Below are 22712 nucleotides of genomic sequence, written 5' to 3'. Positions count from 1 at the left end.
GAGTGGAGGGTGGAGGGATGGGGTCAACAGGGGATGGTATTAAGGAGGGCATGTGTCGTGATAAGCACCGGGTGTTATATTCGACTGATGAACTGTGGAACACTACATCAAAAACTAATGATGTATTATATGTTGGCTAATTGAAAATAAACAAAAATTTAAAAATTTAAAAATTTAAAAAGATCCCCACCGTATGTGGTCAACTTACTTTACAGTGATCATACTGGAGCTGTAAGGCTGGGACATCCCCTCCAATGGGCATTTGCTTTTGAAGCTCTTCATCTTTAATATTCAGCCATTTGATAAGTTCTTCTAAAGATGTCAGCAACCTGTTCCACTTCTCCGCACTGGCCTCCAAATGGGCCCTGTTGAGAGACAGAATGGACCACATTCAGAAGTCTGAATTGAGTTCAAATATTATATATCTTCCCTTAGACTGATAACCTTGTATGACTAACTAATGTTCACATCCCAGAAAGAGGCTCACTCTTTGTTTAAAAAAAAAAAATCCCATAAGAAACAGTTATTTTGGGGCGCCTGGGTGGCTCAGTGGGTTAAGCCGCTGCCTTCGGCTCAGGTCATGATCTCGGAGTCCTGGGATCGAGTCCCGCATCGGGCTCTCTGCTCAGCAGGGAGCCTGCTTCCTCCTGTCTCTCTGCCTGCTTGTGATCTCTCTCTGTCAAATAAATAAATAAAATCTTTAAAAAAAAAAAAAAAAGAAACAGTTATTTTGAAGAAGATAAGATATACAGATATGCTAATAATATCTATCAAAATTTAAAACAGATAACTACATTCCACAAAGGCATAAACATGAGTCTTTCAAGATGATGTCCATGATATAATGTAAAATTATAAAAGCAAGTTTCAGTAGCTTATGTATAGCTTATATGCACACACAGATATAATTTTCTTCTTCTTTTATCCACATATATGAAGACAGGGACTGAGAGAAGAACAGAAAGAAACTATATGCATATAACATGTTTGGAATAATACATATTAGATGGGGTTACTACTGAAAACACAGTAAACACTCAATTTTTTTTTTTTTTTTTTTTTTTTTTTTTTTTGTCAGAGAGAGAGGGAGAGAGAGCGAGCACAGGCAGACAGAATGGCAGGCAGAGGCAGAGGGAGAAGCAGGCTCCCCGCCAAGCAAGGAGCCCGATGTGGGACTCGATCCCAGGATGCTGGGATCATGACCTGAGCCGAAGGCAGCTGCTTAACCAACTGAGCCACCCAGGCGTCCCAAACACTCAATTTTTATATATTTATGTACTAATTGACTATGTACAACAGGCCCGTGTTAATTTTAGTTCTAAAAGAGTGAATTAATTTTTTTTAGGAAAGGAAATTACTGTCTTAATTTCCCTTAAAACTCAATAATTTACTGAAAGAATGTCACTAATATTTACCTCAAAAAGTTGGGAAACAATTAGCCATTGCTTGGATAGAATGCTATTTGTCTTAAGACTGACTGGTGTCCATGAAAAATGTCTACTGTGAATAGAAAACAACTGGGCAAAGTAATCGATTACAGTACTTCATACTCTCTGATCTAAAGGTGGTTCAATAAGAATTTCTGGTTTTAGTACAGAAAAGTACCTTCAGATTCTTAAATTATGAACATTCTATGCAGGAAACCATGTTTTAGAAATACATTTTTATGCGATTTAAGATTCCGATAAGAGTAAAAGCCCTTAAGAACAGAAATGCAAATAAAAGCACAAATTTGGGGCCCTGAAGAAAGCCCACTCAGCCAGTCTCAAGCCCACACGTCACGGGCTGAATCTGAAAAGGGGGATCAGTCAGAAAGAAGTCCAGGGACTCTAGAAGTCAGCATTTACTCAACCTTGCACGCCCCTCGGGGGCAGACAGTGAAAGTGGATTTAAGTACTCCACTGTGTAACATGGAATTACCTTGACCTTTCAGACTGAGAGGTGCAGGGCTGATGGAAATAGACCTAAGCCTTGTTACACACCAAATTCCAAAGACTAAAGACATGATGACCAAAGATGACTCATTTGGGGTGGGCGCCTGGGTGGCTCAGTGGATTAAAGCCTCTGCCTTCAGCTCAGGTCATGATCCCAGGGTCCTGGGATAGAGCCCCGTGTCGGGCTCTCTGCTCAGCGGGGAGCCTGCCTCCTCCTCTCTCCTCTCTCTCTGCCTGCCTCTTTGCCTACTTGTGATCTCTGTCTGTCAAGTAAATAAATAAAATCTTAAAAAAAAAAAGACTCATTTGGGGCAACTTCAGGTACAAGAAATCTCTGTAGACCAGGTTTCACAGCCTCTCAGTTAGCTATCACCTTGACATTGGCATCAGGATCACCCCTTCCACAAAACTGCTCCTTCCCTGAGTAATAGGAGACCAGTCAACCAGGGACAGCCACTACTGTCCCTCAGTCTTATCAGTAATTTCCTTTTTGGACATCTGATTGACTTGAGCCTCTGTTCCTAAAGCTTAGAGAGTTCTGCTATAGTTAATCCAAACAAGTATTTTCCCATTGATCACACTAGGTGGTATTCCAGCAACAGACATTCAATGATATCCTGTCTTTGTTTAAAAGTTCATAATGTTTTCAGAAAAACAATCTGATCTCTAGCTCATCTCTAGTTCATAAAGTAGTGACCATGGTCTATCAGCCAATGTTCTTGACTAAAAAAAAGATAGAGTTCTGAATATCCCTGAAATACCATGAACCAACTTGCGGTCACATACAAAAGGCCAGTTATTTTGCAATATGTTTATAGTTTGGTTGTCAGCTGGCTAATATAAAACAAACTATTCAAACCCTAAAATTATATATCTTATTCAAAAAAGTTAGATATGAAATAATAAAAAAATTATTTGTAGATACAGAAAGAAGTCTGAGGCATTTTATAATTCTTCGAGAATTGTTATGATTAAAAAGTTTGTTCTATTCTTTTGCATTATAATCTTTTCTATTCATTCTACAGGTGGTACGACTGACCTCACTTTACAAAATTTTGCTTTAATTAGATCTTGATTCTGCATGAGTGCCAGCTTTTCTGTGTTCATATTGATTAATTTTAGGCCAAATATGTAATTACCTATCCATGATAAACAGTAATTTTACTTGTCACAGAGCAGAACTAAATAATTTCAATTATATTAACTGAAAACTCCGCCAGTTACAAATCATTTTGTCATAAATACATTTGACGGAGGTGTTGCAATTTCTTTCTAGTATTTTTAAATGCAAAAAAAAAAAAATGACAGCTAGACATCAGTGGCCTTTAGTTATTCAAGATGTGCTTGAGTGTCTCTGTGTGCAAAACACATACCCTGACCTTTAGATTATTTGATCCTGCTTCTTCAATGTCTATAGCTTAACTCTTTAATCAATAACTAAATCAGATGTTACATTCCTTTGAAATCTGGTTACAGATACTCATCGTTTTGAAGAGCATGCAAATGTTTTTCCCCCTAATGTAATTAACTCTTTTGACTGCATAAAATAATGAAACCGATCACTGAAATCTATCACATTCAGCACCTGCAGGACTTTTCATAAAGACGAAGGCAATGCTTTTTATAGAGAGATACTGAAGTGACTTTGAAATAAATGAGGTAACACTGGTGTACGTACTTCTCTGCATCTTCCTTTTTCCATCCTAAAAAGCAAGCTGAAATCTGGCAGAATCTTTGCCTGGAAAATCTGCTCTGGTTATTCTCCAGTAGATTATAACTATGTGTTCAGTGGATTACTACCATATGCCCAAATAAATGCATGCTTCCGTAGTAGTCTTCAGTGTTCTAGTTTCAATTTAATTCTTTCACCTTTCTTTTTTTTTTTTTTTAAAGATTTTATTTATTTATTTGACAGAGAGAGATCACGAGTAGACAGAGAGGCAGGCAGAGAGGCAGGCAGAGAGAGAGAGGGAAGCAGGCTCCCTGCTGAGCAGAGAGCCCGATGCGGGACTCGATCCCAGGACCCTGAGATCATGACCCGAGCCGAAGGCAGCGGCTTAACCCACTGAGCCACCCAGGCGCCCATAATTCTTTCACCTTTCAAGATGAAAGCCTTTTCTTGGGCACTGGGTCGAATGTTTTGTAAGTAGAAACCTTAAACTTGTTTTTGGTGTACTTGCACTTTCTCAATTTTACTCTGAACATTTTAAAGCTTCCCCTTCCTCACAACTAAAGACAACCAGTCAGTCATCAATCATATTTTCAAAATCTCAGAACATTTCTTTAACTCGTATCTACGAGCACTCACATTCTGGATAACCGACTTATATTATCCTAATTCTCACTGTTTCGGTTTATTCTTCAGATACAGAACATGGGCTTTCGAAAGTGCAAAAGTAGAAATACTTTCACTGGATGTATCAACCTAGGATGATCTCTACTACAGAATGTGCTTTATATAAGTTAGCTCTCATTATACCAAATCATTTATTTTACAAGTCTCTACACATTTTTAAGTGACCCACTTTTTTTTTAAAACTATATAAGAACTTCGTAGAAGGTAGGGACCCATAAAAATGGTACCCTATCATTCAAATATAACATGGAGGAAACTGTAAATTAATATCTATTTGAAATCACAAAAGTCTTGGGGCACCCTTGTGGCTCAGCAGATTGTGTCCCACTCTTGATTTCAGCTCAGGTCATGATCTCAGGGTCATGAGATTGAGCCCCACATCAAGCTAAGCACAGAGTCTGCTTGAGATTCTCTCTCTCCACCTCTTTCTGCCCCTCCCCTTGCTCACACTCTCTCTCTAAAATAAATAAATCACTAAAGCCTCTACTTTTCAATGTTTCTTCAAAGAAGTTTTTAATCATTCTCCCAATATACAGCTAGGAAAAAGAGAGCAAACAGTGTGAGTGAGCCAGCAGGAGCACATATAAAAATAAAATACAGCTTTCCACTTACTCACCCCAAACAAACATCTACGGAGCACTTACACTGATTATCAGGCACTACATGGTTTCCAAACTAAAAAGCCCTGGGACCAAGGTGGGAGAAAGGCAAGTTCACCAAATATGCTCTGATATAAGAAACCTAACAACAGTTCTCTGAGGGAACCACAGCTCGGAGAAGAAAGAAAATGGCTTAAGGAAAGAATTTGGGATCCAAACTGAAGTCTAAAGTCTTTCCACTCCACTGCTTTCATTAGGGGCAGCATTTAAGATGGGAGACAGAAATGGCCCACACATACTTATAGACAAGTGAAGATCCAATTGCAAAGTAGGTCCATCAAAGAATACAATGACCCAAATTAAGGGAACAAATGCACTCTATCCCCAGCGCATAAGGAATGCACAGAATTAAATGTCCAATGTGGCATCTTTATGACAAATGAAATTTATTTTTCGTTTATGGTAAAGCCCATAGATTATAAATCAAGTTATAATGAAAGCAAATACCTTTATTAGTGTAAGAATAACCAGTTATAGTAAAAGGAGTTATTTCTGCTCCCAGAAAAGTAATAAAGATGACTAGAAGAAAGAGGAATTCAGTGTGTGCTGAAAAGAGCACCAAAGCCATGCTTCCAATATGGTTGCCAACACTGACATACAGATATTTCCGTTGAAACTCAAGTTAATGAAATAGATTTTGAAATTCATGCCATCAGTTGCACTAGCCACATTTCAAGTACTCCGTATGCCACCTGTGGCTCGTGGCTACCACACCAAATAGCACAGAGACAGAACATTTCTACCTTCTCAGAAAGTGCCATCAGAAACTGCTGAACCAGAGCAGGAAAGGAAAGAAGAGAGGGGCCGTATCTTCCTCTATTCAACTTGAGAAAAGGAAATGTTAGTAGTTTTACAATACGGTTAGAAAAATCAACTGGTTAAGGCTAAAAGTGGTGTCAGTGACATTGTAGAATGTGATAACATTAGATGTAGTCATGATGTTAAAGGTTAATCTTCTCTAAGGGCTCTTAAAAGGGTGCCCTGAATTTTTAACAGGCTCATAAAAGAAAGGAAAGATAGAATTTTATCTTTGAACTCTGTTTTCATTAGATTTTACAATTTCACTGGCCTTTGAAACCATATGTTAATAAGAATCTCTATTAAACATCATTAAGCTGATAAGTAGATTTTAACTAACGTAATCTTAAATTAAATAAATCTAACAAAAAAACTTAGGCCATGTCATTCACATTACTGAATTTATTTCCAATTCATATTTTTTTCAGGGAGTAAAAAGTATTGTCAAATTTTCTAAGAGCCCATCTTCTAGATGACATTTCAAATTATTAGCTATTTTCTCTTCTGTCAATATAAATGAAATATATATTTGTATATATTGTTTTTAGATTGCAAAGAATATTTCACACACTAGACTTCAGTATTTAAAAGTCTTATCAAAGTTATCCAAAAAGACCGTGAAATAATATTTAAGATATTAACCCAAGGTGTTCAGTCTTAGGTTATTACATAATTCCAATGACCACACCATAGTCAAAAAAGGTAATGCCTGTAAAGCACTTACTGTAGGTCTGGCACATGGATATTCAATAAATATTAGCTGTTATTATAATATTTGGCAGACATTCTCTAAAAATGATGATAAATTAGAGCAATGCCATGACAATATTGACTTTAGCACAATTAAAGCACCATTTGAAATATAGAATGTACAGAAGAAGCATATATCAAATGGCCTCATTCTCAGAAAAGAATGAAGGAAAGACACAGCAAAGGGAGAGTTTTGGGGTGCTAACGAGGAAGCAAAATCTTTACAAAATAGAGATGGTGGTAAATATGAGAGAAAATCATTCAGAATCATAATACCAATTTTAAGTAGAAAGGGTCAAATTATGGAACTGTCATCATTTTTCACTTTCTTGTATAACACTAGGAAGATGAGAATCAAGAATGGAGGAGAGAGGGGCACCTGGGTGGCTCAGTGGGTTAAGCCTCTGCCTTTGGCTCAGGTTGTAATCTCAGGGTCCTGGGATCGAGTCCCGAATCGGGCTCTCTGCTCAGCGGAAAGCCTGCTTCCCGCCCCCTCTCTGCCTGCCTCTCTGCCTACTTGTGATCTCTGTCAAGTAAATAAATAAAATCTTAAAAAAAAAAAAAAAAAAAAAGAATGGGGGAGGGAGGGGTGCCTGGGTGGCTCAGTCGGTTAAATGTCTGCCTTCAGCTCCAGTCATGATCCCGGGCTCCCGGGATCAAGCCCTGTGTTGGACTCCTTGCTTAGTAAGGAATCTGGTTATCCCTCTGAGGGCTTTAAAAGGAGGAAACAAGAAATTCCAGGGAGAGAGGAAATTTACAGTACTGGAATGGCTTATGATGGAATCCAAATGGAGTAGAAGTGGAGGATGGTGTCTGAAAAGATAAAGGGTTTACACAACCAAAGATTAGGAGAAAAGGAGGCACATTTGGAAGAAGGGAAAAAAATCTAAGAGTTGCACAGCTGGAGATATTAAAGGACATGCATTTTAGACAATCTAGTTGGCATACATGCTACCGAAATGAGCACTAATCAATCCACCTGAAATATAGTAGAGGACTCATCTATACAAGATGAAAATGCAAAGTTATGTAATAAGATAAAGATGATCCCGGTATATAATAAGCTAATGAAAGGTACCATCACTTTAATGTGATGGAGAACTGACTGACCAATGATGTTGCAAGTAATTCTGATTTGATGCAACAGAGGGCTCCTCTTGAACTAACATGGCAAAACCAGTGGTATTCAGATGCATGTGCGGGGTGGAATGTAGGAAAATAACATGTGTGCTCTGGAGAACACTCTGCCCTTGGTCTCCTGGAGCTTGATCATCTCAGGATGTTAACTGAGTCCCAGGTATGGCCAGGTCTGTGGGACTTATAAACAGAATAGGGAGAAAGCCTCTTAGAGACAAAGTAAAAAGAAACATGGAAGTCAAAATACAAAAAAATTATCAATAAGGATATTGACACCAAGGATGAGAGCTGAGGAAGAAATGAAGAATAAAAGGGAAGTCAGACGCTCCAATCAATGAGTAAAGCAGAAGAATGTCTTACAGAGCAGGAGGAAGCAGGAGGAAGATGGTAGAGGGTAGAGTAATGCAAGTATCCACTTCCAAGGAGAAGCTGTTGAGATGGAATGGCAATGCCTAAAATACGGCAAGGCGGCTGTCAACGTCTTCCTTATCCCCGTGTGGCCATGTGGCCACTGGTCTGCAGCTCAGTGGCGGAAGTGGATGGCTGGTGTTCCAGTCAGTTGGTACCAGCAGCAGCTATTAAATATCCAAAATATTCCTGCCAGCTGCCAGCTGAGGAAAATGGGAAACTTACAGGCTATCAAAGAGAGCTGTAAGTGAAGAGGGTCACTAAGGGGAAAGCCAACTTTCAAGGAAACAGAAAAGGAGTGGAACAGTGTACAGAAATATTAAAGATACAACTGAATTCGGACACAAGAGAAGCCAGTGTAGAGACAGACTGCTTTAAAGGAATGGGAGGAACGAGTAAAGGGATGGAAAGTGACAGCGTGCTCACCAGGCATCGTTTTCAGCAAGGACTGAGGGAGGCAGGGGGCTGGGAGATAGGCTGACTCTCCATATTTCTCTCCACTTTGCCACCCAACCCCCTGGGGAGGAACTTTCTCACTGAGCACACTCCTGACCTCTTCTCCAACCTCCCCTCTCTCAGTCCCTGAAGAGGTGAAGTGAGGAATCTGATTCATCGATTTAGGGAATAACCAGATGCTTTGCTCAGCTCACCCTTGACTTTTGAAACAGGCCTGCAAACACTGAGTTCCTCCTCATTCTTCCTTGTAGGGTTCCTCACCTGGGGGACCACCTTCTCTATGACTGCCGGTAACGCCACCTCATTCTGGGGTTCAGCTAACTGGGCCCACGGGGCCCTCTCCCTAAGCCACCTCCTCCAGCCTGGCCTCTGCCAATAATTAACATGACACTGTTGTTCTCTCTTGGACATACTTTTATTCATATTTGTTCAGAATCCAGCCAGGATAGATGAACACCATTTGTTGGGGACCTTCTCAGAAATTCCCAACATTAATGATGAAGACCAAAAAATGAGGTAGGGAGAATTTCTATGTCTTTTGAACGGATTAATGCCAAACAGAATGGTAATCCATGAAAATATTATAACAGTTAGCAATTACTGAGCGCTTACTGTTTGCCACTGTCTTAGGCACTTTATACAGGGTAATTAAATGAGGTATTCAGGATGACCCTAAAAGAAGTTACTCTTATTCTCTAGTTGACAATACAAGGACACACATATTGGCTAAGTAACCTGTCCACGGTGGCACAACTGCTAAGAGGTGAAGCCAGTGTTGGAACCGAGGTGGTGTAGCTCCAAGGGTTAACACTACTAAACACTACCCTGGACCACTTCTGTTTGAGGTTGGGCTTCCTATACAAGGGCCTATTACTGAGTATAATAAACTGTGTTATCTTTTTTAAAAAAGTGTTCTCTCTTTTAATTAAGATATCATTAACATATAACATTCTATTACCTTCAGGTGTACAACACAATCATTCAATATAGATATATATTGATAAATGATTACCACAATATGTCTAGTTAACACCCATCACCACATAGAGTTACAAATTTACATTATATATGTATAAAGAAATATGTATCTTTTATAAATACCAAAGTGATAATGAATGCTATTAGAATTTGTTTTGCCCAAGTTAAAAATGAAGACTGAATCATTTACTTCTTCAGTGAGGCATATCTGATCTATATGAAAGCACAGATAAATCAATAGAGGTACAGATTTAGGTCTCCAGTTCTTACACATTTACAATGCTGTTACATCTAGTAACATAGTTACAGCAATGTATTCTCTCTCTCTCTCTCTCCCCCCTTCACAGCAGAGTGACTTGAGAAAATGAGATTGTGTAGCTTAGTTCTATTTCCACCTCCCCACTTCCCATTCTGACTCTTTGGTCCTCTGAGATCAGATTTTCACCTCAACCAAAGCACTATCCCAGCAAAAGTTACCAAAGCCCTTCTCATTGCGTCTGGCCTGGGTAGCCCTGATCTTACTCCACTCCCTCAGCCACTAGGCACGCCCCTCCCTTGGAAACCCCTCCTCCCTTGGCTCTTGACAACACTCCTGGATCTCCTCTCCTCAGGGCCACCCACTTCTCAGGTTCCTTTGCAGGCTTTCCTTTCCTTCACCTATTCCTTATATATTAGGCTTCCTTGTGATTTTTTTGCTGTGCTCTCTTCTAATTTTTCACCCTCTGGCCTACTTACAATGCCTTGCCTGCCACCTCTATCTGGGTACTCCCCATCTCACCATTTTTTTATTTGGCCGACTGTTCTCTTTTGAAGAGATGTCTATCCACTGGCTACTGGTGATTTGTTTCTGGATGTCTCACTAGTGCCTCAACAACATGAACTAAGTACCTATTCAGGGTCTCCTCCCTTTCCTGGATACTGAAGAGGTCTGTTAGCCACTCTCCTTGTCCTCAGAACTGTGTTATCTAAGAAAGCATCCTCCATGGGCATGTGGGAGGGATCGTTCCAAAGCTCACATCTAACTATGTCACCTAAAAGGTTTCAAATTCTATTACCAGAAGAATGAGCATGGTGCACACAGCCGTTCCACGAGTGTGCCTCACCTCTCCACCTTTTTTTTTTTTCTGGCCACAATCTTTCCCCTTCACACCAACAGCAAATTCTCAGCCATGCTGAACTTCTTCACTGTTCCATGAAAACACTGTTATGTCAAGCCTCCTGCCAACATGTCCTTCTCCGGGGCTGATGCAATCTGTCGGAGAGAAACTATATACCTTTTTGAGGCTCAGCTTAGTAACTGACTCTTCGATGAAGCCTTTGGTGATCATCTGAAGAGAAAGTAACTACAGCCTTCAATGAACCCTCCTTAACCTGGTTTAGACCTGTGAGCCTGCTAGGACAGGAACCATATCTTATTTATTATTTGCAGGGCCTTAAACACAGAAGTTTTTTCTTATTAACTGCTTGAATAAATGCCCTAATCTCCAGAGGTCGGTAATGAGGCTAAACATTCTTTTAATTTATTATCACATTAATAACACACTTTACTAAAGGATGAGCATTTGGGAGCAAGGGAAGAGAGAGAGAGGGAAACCACTCTTAACTATAGAGAACAAACTGGGGGTTGATGGAGGCAGGGAGGTTGGGGATGGACTAGATGGGCGATGGGTATTAAGGAGGGCACTTGTGATGATGAGCACTGGGTATTACATGTAAATGCCAAACCATTGAACTCGACTCCTGAACCAATATTGAATTGCGTGTGAACTAGAATTTAAATTTTAAAAAAAAGTTTTTTAATTAAAAAAATTAAAATAACACACGTCACTGGAATGTGTTACCTATCTTGATGCAGAAGTCCACTGGCAAAAGTTTACTCTCTCATCTTCTAAAAATAACATTAATTTATTTATTAGATAATATTGCAACAGTACTTTAGGAGCTCTTTCTTTTCAGGTTAGAAAAACAACATGACTTGATAGGCTTAGGAATAGCATCTGTGGAAGACCACAGATTTTTTCTGTCTGTAGCTTTCTATCTGGAACTATCTCTTTGTGATGTGGGCCTTCAATACACTCTCCTTCCTAACAAACTTATCTTCCTTGGGGCACCTGGGTGGCTCAGTGGGTTAAAGCCTCTGCCTTCGGCTCAGGTTATGATCCCAGGGTCCTGGGATCGAGTCTCACATCAGGCTCTCTGCTCAGCAGGGAGCCTGCTTCCTCCTCTCTCTCTGCCTGCCTCTCTGCCTACTTGCGATCTCTGTCAAATAAATAAATAAAATCTTAAAAAAAAAAAAAAGAACTCATCTTCCAAACTCTCCAAATGCCAACACCATGTACACAATCTTTACCAGGACCAGCACCGTGGTTTTCACTAGTTAGACTACATGCTGGTTTTGCTAGAACCTCAGTGAATGTTTTTCACTGAATTAACATTTTTAATCATTTTACTTATTTTTATTTATGGGGAACAGAAAGTTGCAACCCAAAGGGATTTGGCCAGTTGAAAATTCAATCTTAAATAAGCCTAAGTATATTCTCTCATTGTACAATACTCCCAGACTGTCCCCTCTTAGTGAAAAAACATAGTTGGCTGGTGTTGCCATGATCTCCAAGAGGATCTTTAGGTGGAGGCTGCCATGGTCATGCTCAATTACCCCCTTCCTTAAGGGTAAAAAGAAGTGTGAATTTCCCTCTATGAGACTCAGAAGAATAATAACATTTCTTTAGATAGAAAAAAATTTTTAACGTTTATTCACAACAAATAACCACTAAAGATTTCTACACTCTAGGAACTGGCTCCATGAAATCCAGAAGCCAAATAAAGCAGATCCACTGAGCCCCTTTATATAAGAAAAAATAAACGAGGTGCTATGTTAGACAGCCTTTACATAGGATAAAGAACTGCCAGATTATCCCATTCAATCTTCCCAGCAATCAGGTGGATTAAATATTTATATTTTGATTGTGTGAATGAGAAAACTAACGCTAAGAGAGACCAAGTGACTTGTCTAATTTCAGTAAGTAAACATCAAAGTCTAAGAATCAAACTTAAGATCATTTTGTTTAAGGTTATACACTTTTCAATACATCATATAGTTTCCAAACCTTAAGACACTGACCCAGATATAAGATCTAGGTCTTTCCTTTTTTCTTTTTTTTTTTTTAAGATTTTATTTAATTATTTGAGAGAGAAAAAGAGCAAGTAGGAGGAGGGAGAGGGACAAGCAGACTCTGAGCTGAGCATGGAGCCCAATGTGGGGTTCGATCTCACGACCCTGAGATCACGAACTGACCTGAAATCAAGAGTCAGATGCTCAACTGTCTGAGCCCCCTAGGCACTCCAAGATCTAGGTTTCTCTACTGACATTCTTCTTTTGGATCTTTGCTTAGTAGTTTCCTGTAAAGTCATATCCACTTGGGTACTGTTCACCATCTATTATATGTAATTCTAGACTCCCAATAGCATTAATAATTGTCACCCTCGGTACTTTTTCAGGGTCCTTTCCTAGTCAGCATTCTGGTCCTCAAATTCATCCTGATTTAATTTTACTCTTTCCAAAAGCAGACATGAATCATCAGTTTTCCATTTCAGTGTCCATGAGCAGTATTTAATTTCTATAAATACATTTTCCAATTGGACATACAAATAGCATGATGAAGCAAAACGTTCACTGCCAAGAGTCAGAAAGATCTAGGTTCAAATCTCGGCTTGGCACTTGTTAGCTGAAAAACTTGGCAAATTCCTTATTCTCATTCAGCCTCTGTTTCCTCATGTAAGGAAGGACGCTACTATTCACCTACTGGGATATGTCGAGAATTGAGTAATGCTTATAAAGAGGCTAACACAGTACTTGGTCAAGGAAAACACTCAATAACTAGCAGGTGTTGGTAACATTATTCTTCTTAGTATTCAACTTAAAATATGATGTTGCAAATTTGGGACTAGTCAAGAACAGTTGGGTCCTGGTGGGCCCTGGATATAAATGGAGCTAAAGCTATAACTTAAAAAAAAAAAAAAAAGTTTTACATATAAAATTTTTTTTAAGATTTTATTTTTAAGTAATATGCACACCCAATGTGGGGCTCAAACTTACAACCCCAAGATCAAGAGCCACATGTTCTATTGCCTGAGACAGTGAGGCATCCCTGTGTTTAAATCTTAAACCACTTCAGAGAAATCAGCATGATGGTAAGGCTTCCTATGCTCCTTCTGATATGCAAAAGACATAGAAATCTCTCTCCCCCATCATTTTTATTTTGATATTGACTATTCTGACCTGATGCTGGCAGATTTGGCTTTTAAGTCATTCCATCTTTGGTTCATATCATCCAGGCGATGCTGAAGCATAGTTGCCTCTTCAGAATTTCCCAAAGCTTTTACCATCTTCTGCCTGTTTCCATCAATGCTTTTAAATATGTCGTTATGTGCATCAATTTCGGCCTGGATGTCCTAAAGAGAAAAGAGCAGAAAGAGTACAAATGTTAGGTATTAGTGTCAACACTACCTTGGCGTTGCTATATAGGACTTCATTTTTTTTTTCTTTTATAGTCCACAGATGAGGGTTTTTTTTTTTAAACAAAATAGTAAAATTATCCTTAAATGATAACAAATTCAAGTGTTTCCACAATTCTGATGTTGAAAATAATAGCCCTCAAATCTTTAATATATTGTTTCCTCGGTTCTTAAAAACAGAATGTATTAAAATTTCCTGTATCAGTTGGTTAAATGGGAGTATTTCAGATTAATGAGAAATTTTTGAAATCGTATATAATTATTGTTGCCAAATCACTGGATACTGCTTAATACCCAGATTCATTCTCCTCTTTGTTCCTAGGCAAAACTGCCCTCAAACTGTTTTATAAAGATATTACATAATTTTCCTTTTTTTTCTTTTTACAGTGTATAAACTTAATAGTTTGTCCTTCCAATTGAATAAAATTTATTCTTAGAATTTTAAAAGAACATTTTCATAAAAATGTTTATCTTCCTTAGGAAATAAAAACAATTGACAAAATAATATTTCTCCTGTTAAATAGAAAAATTTTTCTGAAGGAAATTTGAGTATAAAGCAAAATAAGAATTAGTAAAATTAAAAATAAAATCTGGTTCAGACTTTGAAGAAGCATTTTGGCAATTTGTATCAAAAGCCTTAAAACTGTCGAAATTACCTATCCTGAAAAGATTTATGTATACACATTTATTACATTAATTGTTTTTAAAGTAAAACAGTGGAAACTATCATAATACATTAATGTTATATAATATTAAGTTTAAAAATGAAGGATACAAAACTGTATTATGATGTTAATTTAATTTTTAGGGTAGGTGTTTTAAATTAGCATATGTTTTTGTATATCACTATATATTTGTATATCAAAAAAGTATAAGAAATATCAAAATAGTATAACCTTTGTACAAGAAGGGGATTTGGGTTTTCTTCTATATACTTTGAGTTTCCAAAATTCTACAAAAATAGGGTTTCTTTTTATAACTAAATAAACATAATAAATTTAAAATACAGAGGGTCTTTATCAATTTTTAGTACTCTTCATTAAAGGTTGTTAACACAATTATCTGTCTTAATATGGCAATCATCTTTTCTTCCCAAATAAAATAAAAGCAAGTTAGTTTTAGCTAACTCTAGTACAACAGTCACTACCATCCAATAAATGAGTGTGAACTTACAAAGAGAATAGCAAACACCCAAGGGGGCCATGAAGGTGTGCAGTGAATCTCTATAGCATTAGCTTTAATGGATATTAAGGCAACTTATGACAGAAATTAAAAAATTATTTCAGGTAATGAATCTGAATTAGTAAAAGGAAAATAAACTCTTAAGGACCATAATTATATTACCTTTCTCAACTTCAGTTTTCCTTTATAAGCCTCACTCGCCTTAAAGTTTTCCAATTCCAAAGGAGCACAATGAAGAATTAAATAGAAATTCTTTGAATAATTGGGATGCTTCCATTAATTTAGAAATCATTCCTGATTAGCAATCTATCAGGAACTTAGAGGCTAGGATCTAAAAGACTATTCTTCCTGTATCTACAGACCTAGACTAACCAACTGGATACATGGAAAGAAAGGCCTTTTGCACCTCACTATCCAAGAAGCGTGGCAGGAAGGTGTCACTTCCATTAGGTTAAAGGGCAGAAGAGCTGTATTCTCATTTCTGAGATTTGTGATGTCTAACATGACATGAATAGGGTCAGATCTGAGGAGGGGGAGGATGAACACAGAGACTGACAGACAGCTTCTGCAAAATTTATGTTCCAAATTTGCAAGCCTATTGGTCTCTGGGGCTATCTGACCCTAATGACAAAGCCATATCAGGTCTACCTACAAAGTGGGATCTAAGTACACCCAGAACTGGTGTTCACCACCAAACAAAAACTCTGAGCTTGTTGATTCTTGTGCATTTCACTAGCACCTCGATTCCACATACAGGGGAGGAGACACCAACAGAGGAGTAGGGGACAGAGCCAGATCCTGATTCAAGGTGCTCAGGCTGGACAACATGATGTGCATAAAATGGCAATCTCAACATAATTTCAGTTTGGGATACTTTAAATAGAAATTCTTGGTGAAAAAGAAAAAGACAAGGAAAGTTCTATTGAAAGGTTCTTTGGTGTCATCTCCTGAACCTAGTCCTCATTCTTCAGGATGTAACAGTTATATTTTTGTGTCCTGAAATGCATTTTAAGATACCTAAAGAGATAGATTTTAAGATCAACAGTTTTAAGCTCATGCTTTACATATGCATGATAGCTCTCTTTCTCAAGAAGCTCAACAGGGTCACCTGGATGGCTCAGTCGGTTATGCAGACATGGGATCAGGTCATGATCCCAGGGTCCTAGGATGGAGTCCAGCATGAGGTTCTTTGCTCAGTGGGGAGTCTGCTTCTCCCTCTGCCCATCCCCCACAATTTGCTTGAGCTCTCTCTATCTCTTTCTCTCTCTCTTCTCTCATGGCATGTGCTCTCAAATAAATAAATGCAAGCTGGTACAGCCACTCTGGAAAACAATATGGAGGTTCCTCAAGATGTTAAAAATAGAGCTGCCCTACGACCCAGCAATTGCCCTACTAGGTCATTTACTCCAAAGATACAGAGGTAGTGAAAAGAACGGGCACATGCACCCCAACGTTCATAGCAGCAATGTCCACAACAGCAAACTGTGGAAGGAGCCAAGATACTCTTCAACAGACGAATGGATAAAGAAGATGTGGTTGATATATACAATAGAGTATTACTCAGCCATCAGAAAGGAAGAATACCTACCATTTGCATCTACATGGATAGATATGGAAGGGATTATGCTGAGTGAAATAAGTCAAGCTGAGAAAGACAACTATCGTATCACTCATATATGGAAAATAAGGAATAGTGTAGAGGATCACAGGGAAAGGCAGGGAAAACTGAATGGGAAGAAATCAGAGAGGGAGACACACCATGAGAGACTCTAGACCCTGGAAACAAACTGAGGGTTGCAGAAGGGAAGGGGATGGGAGGATGGGGTAACAGTATTAAGGAGGACACATGATGTCATGAGCACTGGGTGTTATGTGCAACTAATGAATTGCTGAACACAACATCAAAAACTAATGATGTATTACTATATGTTGGCTAACTGAACTAACTAAATAAATAAATAAAATCTTCAAAAAAAGAAAAAAGGCAGCAGCTCAATGACACAGTGAGCAAGGAAGGCAACTCTTTGCTCTCTATTGCCAACATAAATCTGGACTCAAATTTCCTGTATAGTTTCTTAAACATTATTATGAATGAACCACACCAAAAATCACAAGGAAACTTCAAACCACTACTTCTGATAGTAGCCCGGCATATCTGCTTCCTTTCATAGTCAAGAGAAGTAGGAAGATATAAGTGTACTAACATCCATAAATAGTTTTTAATTTAAGTTTCACAAAAGTATTCTACAACATCAGGAAATCTGTGTACTAAGAACATAAAGCAGACTGGGCTCCTGATATCCAATCAAGTGATGCCTTTTCAACCCAGCCACAAAGACAAATGGAGTAGAACAGGGCTCCATCACTGGTCAGTCAATGATTGTAGGTACTTCTATCAGAGGTTGATTAAGAGGATTACCAATCATCATATATTCATATTGTAATGCAACTTTCGGTATGTGAAGAACCCTTCCACACATGAGCCTCCACAAAAAGCAGGAAAAAAAAAACAAAAAACTAACAACCAGAAAGTAATCAAAGAAATCAGCATACATTATTCCATTTTATGTAACATTTGGTAGCATATTTACTTGGCCAGATATATTAAAAGCTCCCAAAGTCAAAAAAATCATCTTAATATTTCTTCTGTATTCTTCACAGTCTCTGCTACACAGAATGAGCCTACCGTAAAACAGGGATAGGTCAGTAGATAAAATGTAGAAATGCATGAATGAAAGTATCTAGTTCGTCTTGATTGGCATATTAGCCACCATAATGCCAAGGAAAAACAGACAATTACACAATTGGATGGGAGTGCAGTAATCATTTTGCTCAATCTCTTCATCTAAAAAATTTAATATGGGAACCTAAAATTATTTAGATTCTTACACTACAAAGCTCTGCCTTATCATTCACTGGAAATTTAGAATGATGTGCAGTTAATGAATTACGTTCCTTCGTAGATGACTGTACAATGATGCGCTGGTTTTAAAATCAAGATGCCAGCATGGGAGGCAGTTAGATCATGACCCTGATGGAGCACCAAATGTTAAAATAAATTGAAATTCCAAGAAGGAGGGTTTACTCTCACTGCAAAGCTGAGGGACTTGCCCTACTAATGCTTACCTCTGTCACCCGCAAACCATTCTGAACATTAAGCAGCACAAAATCATTATTGATAATTAGTTATGGGCATGTAATCCATGCAGAAGCACAAAGCAATGCTCTCCCAAGCATTTAGCATGAGCCGGTCATGTGCACCGAGAGGCCAACACAAAGCATTCAAGCAGTTGAACTAACATTTAAAAATAACACAAAGGGATATCTAAGGGATATCTAAGATATGTTGAAACATATCTTCTAACAATATAAGCAGAATGTAGAAGGTTACCAGAAGCCAGTGGTTAGGATAAGAGGACGATAGAAAAAAACACCGTCAAAATCGTAAGATGTACACTGTCAGCACAGCCTTCCAGAAGATGGCTATGAAGCAGACAGAGATTCACTTGCCTACAACATCCACTAGCCAGGTCAAAATTAACCTCATAAATAATGGAAAATATTTATTTATTTATCTGATAACTGACATTTTCATACCAATTTTGCCCTTATCTGGATAGTTATCTAATTATCTAACCCACAGAGATTATTACATGCCAACACTTTACAATGTATGTTGCACGCATTTTACTTCTTTATAATATTCTATAATCAAGTAGTGGCTATAACCATGTGAGCCAAAATGTTTCTTTGGATTATATTCATTATTTGGATTATATTCCTGAAGGTGAAGAAGTGAGGTCAGCTACGACTTCCCTACCATATTCCAAGGCTTGGGCTAAATCAACAAAGTTAACCATTAGGGGAAAAGAAACCCACTGTTCCTTTCAAAAACAAGACTGGAATTCAGAGACAGTTTGGGGTTGATTAATAGGAGCTCAGTGGGTTGTTGCCAGAGATTTGGGTTTTGAAAGTGAGGAATCATAACTTTGTTTAAACAAGTCAGATATTACCTAAAAATAATACAACAACCAAATAACATCATCAAAGGTCATCATGTGATATGTAAATATGCTTTGAAGCTTTTGTGAAGCTTCTGGGATAGTGAGGAATTGTAATTAATTATTTGACTAATTATTATGATTAATTTTAATAAATAATTCAATTAATTATTTATAAACTAGATTTTCATTTGACAACTAATCTCATAGATCTTAATCACTCTATTAAAAATTATGGAATCACATTTAGACAGACAACAGAAAGTAATATTACCTGGTCTATAACAGCATTTATAAAGTAAGAAATCAGTACTAGTAATGTTCTTTTCCCATTATCTATGATTATAAATATGTTAGACAACAGAGTAGAAAAAAAGTTAAATCACTAAGTTGAACAAGCTCACAATTAACTGCCCTTCCAAGATAATTTGAACAAGCAACTTGCAATGATAAAGAATCAATAAATAAACTACAGTTTAAATTCCAACACAGCAAACACTATTAATCAAAATATCTTTCATAACCAAAAACTGTTCCAAATCCTTGAATCTACACCAGTTGTTACTGAAACATATTAATATCCTAGTGAATTAGAATACAGTGGCCTCCCTCCTGGAGTCCCCAGGTTTGACCGACATGAACACAAGCTTCTTAAGGGCAGTTACTAACTGTTTCATGTAGCCAAAATACTGCCCCACCTTCATTCCCCAAATCGGACAGCATCATCAAAAGCAAGTAGGTTTAAAAACCCTAAAATCATGGCATGTTAAATGTGTAAAACTATAATCCTAGAGTACCCAATTCCTCCCTTCCTGATCTGTCCTATTGCCCAGAAAACTCTCAATTTCCTCCCTCATCCACATTCCTATAAATTAACCTCGAACCATCTTTTAAGTCCCAATTTAAATGTCATTTCTGCAGGAAAGATTTCTCTGCACCTGACTAAATTAGGGCTACCTGTTACTCTTATAATTCCCTCTACATTTGCTGAATCACACACTTATAGTAAAACACGTTCCTTGTTTAAGGTCTGTATCCTCCCATTAGGCCATAAGCTCAGTGAGGGAAAGTCTACCTATGCCCCCTCTCCATCCCTGCACTCACCCCAGGGCCTGTACATATTATGCACTTCATAAATATTTGAACAAATGAGTAGACCTTGAAATGGGAAGTTTACTGTGTCTTAATGTACACATTTGTTTTAAAATTAAACATTGCAAATTGAGCAGGAAAATACAGCTTTAAGCTAGAATTTTTTAAAGCACTCTTCCTAAAGGATGTAAATGCTATAAAGGAAATTTATCATTGAGTGCCTTCTCTCTGTCACTATGGGAAGTCGATCTCCCCAAAGGATTATCCAAGACAGTAGAAACTATTCAAAGACATCTGCGCGCGCACACACACACACCGTTGCGGCAATAGAGCCGCAAAAATTAGTAAAAGACAACAGTCACTCAAAATGTCACTGAGCTACAACTGTCCATTACTCTATCCTCTGTGACTACTAAGTAAATAGAAGGGACAGTACACAATGCAAATGGCTCAAGTATGACAGTAGAATTGGGCACTGAAACCATCAGATACTTCCTTTGTGAAGTACTTTCAAGGAGAAAATTCATTCACTAAAATCAGGAGAGGGGGCACTAAAACCAACCCACAGGCAGGACTTCAGAGGGGTGCTCTGGTGGACCAGCTTTCTGTGCCCAGTCAGCTATGAGTTTGGCCTGAGTAATCACTGTGCATGTGGTCACAGCCTTTCCCCCTCCTCACTTGGCTAGATGAAAAGGGCCTGCTTGCTGGCAAGCATATCTTGCCACAAGGTCATCCTCCCTTGGTAAGAAGTTGCAGTCTCAAACTCCCCTTTAGGACCCCTCTGGGGTACCCATGGTTTCTGTCAGCTGGGATTTCCTGATCCCTGGTGAGGTGTCACTTTGAGGGAACAGTAGAGAATGCCCCCTGCCTTCTGGATTCCCAGGGAAGCTCAGCATTGCCTTTTCTGGTTCTAAGAGATTAGGAATGAGTACCAAGAGTAATCTGTCCACCCCGCCTATGCTGGAGAACAATCCTGGCATCATCCATTTTGAGATTAGGTAACCAAAATACAGATTGCAATCATGTGCCAAATATTCATGTATGAATGGATACCCAACATAAATCACAAGACCACTGGATTTCTCTAAAATTCAAAAATGTCAACCATAATTCCCCCTTTCAATTGCTCTCACAACATGCTGTCTTGAAGTTACTGTGAAGATCTGCAGTCATTTGGAAATTTCAATTACTGAGCAGTCTACAGTTTTTCAGATTAACCATCATTGGAAGACCCATCACATCCCAACTTCGGACCCTTGTGTTCTTAAAGCCTGCAATGGCTTCAGGAGCACAGTAAAATGACATTTTGGCTATGATATCCTAAACCTCAGACTGCAGAATTTCAACCACTGACATAGAAGTGCTAAATCACTACGGTCCATATTTTCTCACAAACAATGAATCATGGAACACTACATCAAAAACTAACGATGTACTGTACGGTGACTAACATAACATATTAATAATAATAATAACAATAATAAAAGCAGATCACTAATACAGAGGGAAAAAAACAGGTCTAAAGGAATTGAGAGTAAAAGATCTATGGAAGGACTGTTCTTCAGCTTCTGAAGGTATCATGTGGCTTTTGCATTACAGCAGTAGGCTTTGGTCCTTCCCTAAAAATGGCATTATTGCTTTCAGAACTGGGGGAAGGGAGGCAGCTGTATTTGAGAGGTGTGAAGTAGAGGTACCATTCCATAACACCAGTTTTCCTGGCAATGAATCAGTGCAGCAAAGGCTATATGAGACCGCTTTTGTGAAAATACACAAAGGATTTTTTAAATACTTGGCTTGAAGAAAAATATATTCATGTATGACAACTTTCTACAAATGAAATATGGCGAAGAGATGAACTCCTACAGAGATTTTTATAAAGGCGTCTAACACAAAAGTAAACATACGTGGAGAACTTCAGTTGTGAATGGCAGCAGGATTGTTTCTTTGAATTTGCCTTTGTCTCAAAAAAAAAAAAAAAAAAAATCCCAAATCAAGCTTTTGATAGGAATAAGCCGGCAGACTTCTTTTACTGTCAACTCAAGTACTAAAATAAGAATAAGAAATGGGCAGATAGTAAGATTTGGGAGTTAGAGAGGAAATATACTAGTATGTCCAGAACATGTAGCTTTGCCAATAAAACGGCCAGAAGACTGAGGCAGGTTACTAACCTCTGGTATCTGACCTAGGCTTTTAAGACTAATAGCCGCAATTACAATACAAAAGTCCAGCTATTGCCTACAATTACTGCCTCTCAGGGGGTCTAAGTAATGAATTATTCATGTAACATATGCCCTATACCTTTTTAGGAAGAAACAGACAAATCTATACAAACCAAGCTAGCAGACCTCTTTATGGTCATAAAGTTTGTCACCTGCTGTTCCCAACTGCCATAAAAAAAGTTATTCTCCCTCCTCTGACCCTTTTAAATGGTGAGCAAGGGGAAACC

The 22712-nt window shown here is 38.2% G+C and overlaps 1 protein-coding gene across 5 annotated transcripts in view; it reads right to left on the bottom strand.

The window, feature by feature from the left end:
* UTRN (utrophin) overlaps positions 1–22712 on the bottom strand; it is a 513165-nt gene that overhangs the window by 133424 nt on the left and 357029 nt on the right. For all 5 annotated transcript variants that reach the window (XM_047733710.1, XM_047733711.1, XM_047733712.1 and 2 more), the window contains 2 exons: positions 13756–13928; positions 209–365 (listed from right to left, as the gene is read on the bottom strand). In XM_047733710.1, the coding sequence (XP_047589666.1) occupies positions 209–365; positions 13756–13928 (330 nt within the window). The remainder of the gene's footprint in view (positions 1–208; positions 366–13755; positions 13929–22712) is intronic.

This window comes from Lutra lutra, chromosome 6 (genome assembly GCF_902655055.1).
Source record: "Lutra lutra chromosome 6, mLutLut1.2, whole genome shotgun sequence".
Taxonomy (NCBI): Eukaryota; Metazoa; Chordata; class Mammalia; order Carnivora; family Mustelidae; genus Lutra; species Lutra lutra.
The sequence above is the reverse complement of the archived record's forward strand: the minus strand, read 5'-3'. Positions and strand labels throughout refer to the sequence as shown.